The following is a 9009-nucleotide window of genomic DNA, read 5'->3' as shown; positions in this document are numbered from 1 at the left end:
TCTGACATAATAATTTATTGGTTCGAATGACATTTAATACCACAGTTGTCTTACCAGTGACAGAACGAATGCATACAGCTGACGAGATGCTCTCATTTACACACACCAACGTAAGAAACGCGTTGGACAGGTCAGTGTCTGGGGCTGGTACTTGAGCAGATGCTGCAAATTTCATTTTTTAATAAAAATCAAGCACATGGTGTGCAGGTCCCAGCCCACCCGCCCCGACCGCAGGAATTACAGTGCTCAACACAGCGCTGAAACATCACTTCAAGCAGCTTTTTTTTCTTTTTTTTCTTTTTTTTTTGGGGGGGGGGGGGGGGGGGAATCAACATAAAAAATTAGGAGAATCAAAAAAAAAAAAAAAAAAGAAAAAGTGCAACCACTGGTTTGGAGAAGTAACCTGCCACCGGCCCGAGGGCTGCGCCCAGGGTGGCCTTTTATGGTGCCTGTCAGCAAAACTGCACCGAAAACTCAACACACACCCTCCCCCGCAAACCCACACCCGGCTCCCAAAATAGGCTGAACCCCCCTGAGCCATGAGCCAGGAACATGAGCATGGGCACAGCGGGGCAGTGATGGGGTGCAGGCCCCGACCCCAAGAGCTTTCCTCCCCTGGCATCGCCTCATGGCTCCCTGTCCCCCTTCCCCTCACAGGGCCCCAGGGCTGGGGGGTGTGGGGGCAACGCTGCTCCCCCTGCACTGAGCACCCCTCCTCCGTGCCCTTCCTTAGGCAGATAATGAGGCTGACAAGGCCAACGATGATGATTTCCTCTAGTTCTAAATCCCGTTTGTCCCTGGCCTGGGTACAGCATCACCACCGCTCCCCAGGTGAGGTAATTGACTTATCATTTACTCCGATGCCATCAGGAGGCTGAGCCATTTTGCACATCACCATTTTGGGTGTTTCCACGTCGGTGCTTCACATCCCACAAGGACGTCGCAGCTCAGGGACTTGCAGCCCCGCGGGGAAAGGGCTGGCGGGGAGCCGGGGCTGTGAGGACCCTCAGCTCCAGCGCACAGGGACCAGCTCGTGGGGGGAAGCCCCATCTCCCCATGAGACACGCCACCAACAGTCTTCACCACCCCACCGAAGCCGAGTGGGAGACCCTTTCAGCAGCTGTGGGGTGATGGGGTTTGCAGGGACCACCCATCCCAGCAGTGCATTGGAGCGGCCACAGAGCTGGATTTCAGGTTGGATCAGCATCTTCTCCAACGTTTCGCTGTTGCCCTTCTTGATTTCCGACATGATCAAGTGAATGATGAGGGGAAAGGGAAGTATTATCATTATTATTACTGTTATTATTATTCATTATTTTTAACATTTCAAATAAAACCACATTGTGTTGTAAACAGAAGCTCACTCCTCAGGTCTGCCCAGCCAGTCCCAGCTAAGGTTTATGTTTGAAATGGGCTTCCACTGAAAGAAAAACAGAGAAAATTAAGTTAAAACCAGGACAAGTGCTGACAGGCGGTGTCAGCCCAGCACAAGCCCACCTTGCGGATGGTTCATGTCATGCCAATGCTCCTTGGCTCCGATTATCCTTATGACAGCGTGACCGATCATCCTTACAGCACCCTGGACATCACACCAGAGGTGATGAAGAGAGGGCACCATCCTCCTCCTCCTCCCTCCCAGCGTGAGTCCCTTTCTGCTTGGGCAGCCTTTGCATCCTCCCCCGGGCGGGGAAGGGCTGTCCCGGTCACACCGCACAGGAGGGAGCGATGCCGCTGCATCCCCAATCCCCCTCCTATCCCTCCCATCCTCTAACGCACAGGAAATAAATGGCCGAGGCTGACCTCCAGCCCTTGCCAGCAAACACACCTGCGTATTCCTGAGGCAGCATCGGCCGGCTTATAACCTTCTGAAAAGTCGTAATCCACTCCAGCTGGTCGTCCTCCGTCTCACAGGCGAAGAGGAATTTCCGATCTGGGGTGACGATGGTTATCCCATGCTGCCAGTGGTTTCCCTGTGTGGACGGCGGGAGCCCTTCCAGGACCTTGTAGCTGTTTTCCTTGCTCCCAATAAAAACTTCCCCTCTAGCAAAGGCATCCTAGGACACAGTGGAGCGGTCAGGCAGGCACGACCGTGACAGGGAGCTCTGCATCCTGCGCAGCCAGGACACGGCTCACCCTGCACCACCCAGAAGCCCCATCAGCAAAGTGCAGCAGCCAAACACCAAAAGCACCAGCCACCGCACAAAGCCTCACTCCAGCTCCTCCCAGGGGCACCCACGATACCGAACCAACACCAGGGATCCAAAATTCAGCCGCAGAAAAACCTGCGGCTGGTGCACAGGATTTCCAAAGCCTGTTTGGTGAACATCTGTGCATGGGGCTACTGCACACTGGAGAACAGGCAGATCCACCTAGCAGTGACATCTCAGTGCCCTCTTGGCTCTCCCACCAGCCTGAGCATCACTGCATATTATTATTATTATTATTATTATTGCAGAGAACTCCCAAATGACAGTCCAGGCACCTCCATCTTACCAGGGGATCTTTGAAATACATGAGCCGTCGGTCATCCATGGTGAACCATCGCTTTTTGAATCCCTCCGTTTGCTGAAGAGTCAAAAAATGCCGGATTACACACCAAAGCAGCGCAGCTCCTTGCTTAGCGGCATGACCCAGGAGTACCAAGGCACTTGGAGGAGCCTGATGGGTTGGGGGAATTGAGGACAAGCGGCTTCTGGGCCACTGCAAGCCACCACAGGCAGGCTCTGGGTCACCTATACCAGGTGGGCTTGCAGGAACGGGCAGTGAGAAGGGAGACAGGGTGGTTGGTCTGTGAAGTGTTTCTGGATTGTTTTAATGTTTTTAAACGTTTTAATGTTTGCTTCCAGGTGGGGAATGTATATTAGTGTGAGGGTGGGTTTGTGCCACCAGCGGACCCTTCTCAGCCCCGTACAGAACAAGACTCCTATTTGGAGGGACTGCAGAAACATTTCATATCCTACCTTTGGCCCTGTTTTCTCCATGTACCCTTCCTTCAGGTAGTTTCTAGAAAGCTTTGGCACCAGCTGGAGCAACCAAAGAGGAGAGAAAAAAAGAGCAGCGTCAGATGGAGGGAGCTGGGGGTCACTGGGCGCATGGGGCTGAGCTGGGGGGTCACTGGAAGGAAAGCCCAAGCCGAGCCCACCCAAGACAGCTCTGGCTAAATGCTTTGGTCCCACCTCTCCAAAGCCCTCAGAAGATGCGGGTGCAGAAACATGAAGCACCTTTGAGCACTTTGCCCACAAAGCAACCACCCTCCAGCAGAAGCCCCCAGGCCAACTCCCACTTCACCAGCCAGCTCTGGTGATGCATCTCCTCCACCAGATGCAGTGGGAGCCCCTCACGCAAGCCCCAAAGTACAATTTGCCTTTAAAACCCCGTTAACACATGCTGCCTTGTGCACTCCCCCTTCCTGCAGATACTGCTGACAACAGCTACCAGCACCAGGGATATTTTTAACGCTGCTTAGTGAAGACAAGCCTGTAGCTGCGAGACCTTTGCAGATGCCTCTAAAAGCCTCATGAAAGATGACAAAAATGTGGCCAACAAGCTTGGCCATGCGTCGCTCTGCCTCCCCACCCCTGCTCCTGCCTTTCATTTCAACCAGTTATTAATGGCTCCGCTTGCCAAACTGCACTCCCACAGTGCCTAACTGCCCAACAACAGCTCTGGTCAAGCAGCCGTGTGCTTGTAGGGCAAAGACACCCCAAAATACAACCCCAGAGAATCACACAGCCGCTCTGCAGAAGCCAGGAGCATCTTCATATCAGACGCTTCATCGCGGGCAGCAAAGGGCTCCGCAGCATTCGTAGCCCCAGCGTTTGGCTCCCGGGACAGGGCTGTCGACACTTTTCTAAGCAAGGAGTTCATCACTCTGAGCTCAGAGAGGTTCCTCCGCCCTGGAGATGGGTCCCCAAAGCATCCTTCGGAGATCCTCGCTCCCCAGGAGCTGCAGAGGCAGCCTGGGCATCCATAGAGTGGTGTGAGCAATTGATACCTCTCTACTGCATTTAACCTGGCTCCTGTTCAGAGTTAACACCTTTTCATCTCTCTGGCAGGAAAGAGCAACCATAAATCAGATGCAAACGATGGCAACATCCAGGACCGAGCTACCTCGCGTACATAATGCAACCTCTGCAGAGTTGTCCCCAAGCTGAACACTCCGAGGGGTAGTGCTCGTAAACTAAACCTCGCTGAGCGTTACAATTTTCCCCCAAAGAATAATAGATGACAAGGGGATGATAAGTAAAAATATAAATAGCTTGTCTCCCATCGACACTGTCAGGGCGTGAGCATATGAACCCTCTCACCAACTGCTGCACAAATGGCATCTCTATTAAGGTCTGTGAGGTTTTTCTGGGGCAATTCAATGCAGATGTGCCAACCACTTTAACAGAAGTAGGGGATATGGAGAAGGACAGAAGTGATTAAGGAAAGTATACGCTGCACAGCAACTGTACTGTAGCCAGCTAACAAGGCTCCTCTTATGGTTTTTTGTATTTGCCCAGTTTAACTTCTTATCAGAAAATGGTCTCAAGTCCCTTGTGCCAGGGATCACCAGCCGTGGGACTGTTGTTCTTTTGCCTCCCCTCGTTCTCCCCAGGGAGCAGGGTGACCTGGGGCAGCTGATGTCGGTGCATGGGTTGACAGGAAGGCTGTGGCTCCGGTGGGACCTTGGGGCACACGGGCAGCCGCAGGACAGACACCCTGCAGCCCAGAGCCAGCCCCGGACCACCACTAGACCCCTCCCAGGTAATTAATAGAAGGCAGGTAATGCAATTAGATTTAAAAATCTATGAAGCCAAGGAGATAACAGAGTAGCCAACAACAACAAAAAGTCCAGAGCCAGTGACGTTACACAGCAATTGCAGTACAAGGCACATACAGTCAGCTTGCACTAATAGAGCCTCTAGTATTATATTAGCAAAAGATAATGCAATTAGCAGTCCTAGCTCCCGGAAAACAGGAGGCAGAGATTTATAAGACAGGCTGCATTGACCTGCCCACAAGAACTCATCCCAGAGGCTTGGAAACAGCACCAACACTCTTTTGCCTTCATCTTTTCTGCATGCCAGCCTTTGTTTCAGCTTCTAATATTATAACAACAATCTTTGAGAAAGACACGGCTTCTGTACGCTTGACAGTGCTGGAGTTACTCATACGCACGACTCGCATTTTGAGTGTGAACATGTGTGTGTGCACACGCACAGTTTCCAAGGCTGCAAAACAGGTGCTGCACGTGGGCTCTACAGCCCACCACAATTTCAGCCCCGTAATTGTAAAACACTCTGAAGGATGGAGCACGCTCCAAGCCTTCCAGCTTGGTAACAAGATGCTAAATATAAGCAAGAGGAGGAAAAAAAAAATACAGGAAAACTCACATCAACATCGCTGGCTCCAGGGAATGCCACTTGTAAGTAATGAAAACGTGCTGCCCGGATGGCGTTGAACCAATCCACTATTTCCTAATAAAAAGAAAGAAAAGCATAGTGTGTAACATAGTCTGCACATAAAATAATGTGATCTTGCTGCGTTTCATCTCTCCCATCACTTTGTTCCAAGCGACAGAGTGCAGTTTAGCAGCAGTCCTAAAAAAAAGAACAACAGACATAAAAAAGGGCAGTGAACAGGTGAAGGATGGGGAACACCCAGCTGCTGTCCCAGGCTTCAAAACATGCACGTTGCTCTGCAGACCCCAGTGAGCACCAAGGGGCTCTCTGCAGAGGGAAGGATTTAAGCCTGTCTCTGAACTGGCGAAACCAGCATCAAATCAGCATTTGAGATATCAAGCGCCAGCATTGAATTTGACCCCATAAGCACTCGCTGGCTGGGTGCAAAGCCAGCCCGACACCTCTGCAGCCTGCCCAGCACCCCCTACCCACCCAGTCCCTCCAGAAACCACAAGCCGACTGTGGGCAGGATATGCAAGGAACACCTGAACTCCATGCAAATAATTTTGAGGCTGTAGCAACGTATTTCAGTTATTTGCTAAAAGAGTGGCCAAATATCTGTTTAACTTTGTACTCCAGTCTATCAGTCATATCTGCGAGTCCTCTAGGGACAAGCCCAGTTATACTGAAGTCCCAGCTCAATTACCAGATGCTCTGACACTTCTACCTTTCCTTGGCAGAAATCTCTCTCTGGTATTTTGGTGGTGGTTTTTTTCCCCTCTGAAATAGTGGCTTTAAAACTTATTTGTTTTTAAACCCATCTATTCATTTGCCTCTGGTGAGACCCACAGAGCTTGTGCTGCACTGGATGCCTTTTTGATGGTTTCACTGGAAATGCCACATTATTTTTAAGTCATCCGCACAGGGAGCTCTCAGATAACTGCCTTGTGGTCTAAAGGTACGGGCAAAGGAAAGGCACGTCAGAAGGGAGATGTAACAGCTGCCCACACCAGGATGCTGAGCTGCAGGAAGACAGACCTTGAACTATCTGGCGGTCATTAACACACGTGAAGCTTCACACATCAGGGACAGGTTCAATGAGCCAGGCTTGATCCTAAAATAAACACTGTCAAGCTTTCAGGTGAGGTTGCAGTAGTGTAGAAAAGACCATATCAAAGCAGAAGTCAGCCTTCAGTAAGATTTAATTTTTTCTATGCTTTAAAAATGATTGAGGGGGAAAAAATGTGTAATTTTGGAGATCTCAGTTTTAAGGAGCTGATTGGACGTACCTCAAAAATGGTCTAACGTGGCAAACAGGTACCTGCTAGAAGTTCAAACACTTTGCTTTGGCTTGTTAATCTACTTCAAGGTGAAGGGGGGGGTGGAAACCCCAACCATAATAGGACAAACACAAACAATGTTTTGGAAAACTCTGACCTACTTCTCTGAGGTTTTATTTACTTATCACTTGCTTCCCTATGCTAAGCAGCTAAGCAGACCCCAGATAGCAGCACAAAGAGGATCAGCGAGAGGAATTGGCTCCTGAAGTTAATGATGACCAAACCAGGCTGGAGGTAATGAAAAATAAGCTGTAATGTTAAAATGTTGATATTTCATACAGTGACCAAATAGATGGCTATATATTTATGTACGTATATATATTTGCAGGTCTCCTCCTCGATCGTGATGCAAGATAGGATTTCACCCTGCAGAAAAGCAGAGGCTGAAACCCTCGCTGGCTTCCAACCGCCGATTGCTTCTCGGAGTATTGCTCGCCCATCGCTGGAGGAAGGGGCACCACCACCTTTCTTTATACAAACCTACGCCTGCATATGCAAAGCCTGAAGGCTCAGTTGCTAAAAATTTTCTGTCTGTATAATTATGAACAATGCCACAGATACAGCGAGATTATATCTGATGTATTAAAACAACATTAAACTGCTCCGTGTTTTCAGACGGGAAGGTGTTGTCTCATTAGCTTGTTAGCAGAGATTCCTTTCACCGATTTATGTCTCAGAGCAAGCAGAGAAAATGAACTGCCTGCACCTTTGCAAATGGCTTTTCCAGGCTCTCAGCTTCCTCCTGCCCTGCTTGCAGCGCCACAGCAGACTCCCCCTCCGCATGCCGCCTTGGTGTCTCTCCAGTCTCCATCCTGCACCAGAGCCACCCACGTTGCCGTGGCAGTCTCAGACTGACAACCTCAAATAAAAATGCAACTTCTTCTCACCACACCTCCTGCTTATCCATCCCCAGGGCTCGAGGAATGAGGCCCTCCACTACAGCTCCTCCTGCTGCTGATCAATCCCCTCGTGCCACCTATTCCTGTCCTCAAAACTCCTGGTGTGGCTCCGGAAAGGAGCACAGGGGAAGAGCATTTCATTAATTTGTCCCGAGAAGATGCGAAGATCTTGGTTTGCACCCCGAAGAGTGGCCTTTCCTGGAAATTCAGCCCATCTCTGAGCATCCTAAGGGTGATGGTAACACCCGGGATGGCAGCAGCACACTGCAGCTTTACCAGCTGCTCCTGCTGTGGTTTCCAGGAGAAGCCCTGCAGAGGGAGCTTCAGCCCCAGACAGGAGCCCAGAGCAGTGGGAAATCCACTGCTGCAGCTTTCCTGCCTCCCACGCCCAGATGGAGATTAGGGGGCAGGTAAAGGCTGGCTCCAGCCTTGCGCCCAGTGGAGGGACGGCCTCGGCAAGAAGCACCCGTTCAGGCGCCTCCAGGACACAGGGCATCTGCACAGGGGAGTCACCCCATGCCAAGGACTGGTCTTGAGCTCCAACAGGTGCCTCAGCTCCACCCCGGCTGGCTCAGTATGTCTGGTGGTGGGCAGGGGCTAACAAGGGACCACAGAAACATCCTTTAAAATGGTCACAGCCCAGCACACATCTTGCCCTGCCCCTCCAGGCACCCACACCACGAAAGCACCCAGATATCCATTTTGAACAGGGTACCGGGGCTGGTTTCAGTCTCTTGTTTGCCATCAGGACACACTGAGTCGCATGATGCTGTCCCACCCCGTGAAGCTCTGGGGTGGCAGCACGGTGACCTGCTTTGTCGATCCATCTTTTTTTTATCCCTTTGGGTGCCTTACTCCAGCAAATGCCACCAGAGTGGCAGGGCTCCCCCAGCTGTTTTAGGGGTTGAATAAGCACATGTGGGATTATCCCATCTGAGAGATAAGCCCACTTTCTTCTGGGGTATTGCAGCAGAATAGCCAAGCAGAGAACAGCATGAGAAGCTCTAGATTACTGCCGAGCCTCTCAGTGGAAAAAAAAAACCCTCAATCCTGCCCTGTTGGGAGGCCAGCCAGATAGATCAGTGGCAGGATTCAGCAGGGAGGGATCAAACCCCAGAAATACGAGCCTAAATCAGGCTCGAGTGCTTCGGATCAGATTGAGGCAGCACCTCTGGGGTACAAGGGGACACCCTGGGGCTGCTGGGTGAGTATGGGAGGGAGCAAAAGGCAGCAGGGGACTACAGCTGAGGCCCGGGGCTGCCTCAAGTCCCAAAGGATGGTAGCTTAACCCAGGGAGTGTGATCTTCTTGCAGCCCTTGCTCAACCAAAGAGGCAGACCAATTTTGGAGAAGTTGAAAGAAATTCAACCTGGCCGTTACCAGA

General features: G+C 51.0%; 1 protein-coding gene across 4 annotated transcripts in view; it reads right to left on the bottom strand.

The window, feature by feature from the left end:
- The window catches only part of ADAP1 (ArfGAP with dual PH domains 1), a 62334-nt gene continuing 53325 nt past the window's right edge, over positions 1-9009 (bottom strand). For 2 of the 4 annotated variants that reach the window (XM_075104991.1, XM_075104994.1), the window contains 5 exons: positions 5379-5462; positions 2961-3023; positions 2494-2658; positions 1826-2054; positions 1-1420 (listed from right to left, as the gene is read on the bottom strand). In XM_075104991.1, coding sequence (XP_074961092.1) covers positions 1392-1420; positions 1826-2054; positions 2494-2658; positions 2961-3023; positions 5379-5462 — 570 coding nt within the window. In that variant the 3' untranslated portion in view covers positions 1-1391. The remainder of the gene's footprint in view (positions 1421-1825; positions 2055-2493; positions 2659-2960; positions 3024-5378; positions 5463-9009) is intronic. The other 2 variants (XM_075104990.1, XM_075104992.1) reach the window with 2 other exon arrangements.

The sequence above is a fragment of the Phalacrocorax aristotelis genome, chromosome 10, assembly GCF_949628215.1.
Source record: "Phalacrocorax aristotelis chromosome 10, bGulAri2.1, whole genome shotgun sequence".
NCBI classification, from domain to species: domain Eukaryota; kingdom Metazoa; phylum Chordata; class Aves; order Suliformes; family Phalacrocoracidae; genus Phalacrocorax; species Phalacrocorax aristotelis.
Note: the sequence above shows the minus strand (reverse complement) of the source record. Positions and strands in the feature narration are given on the sequence as shown.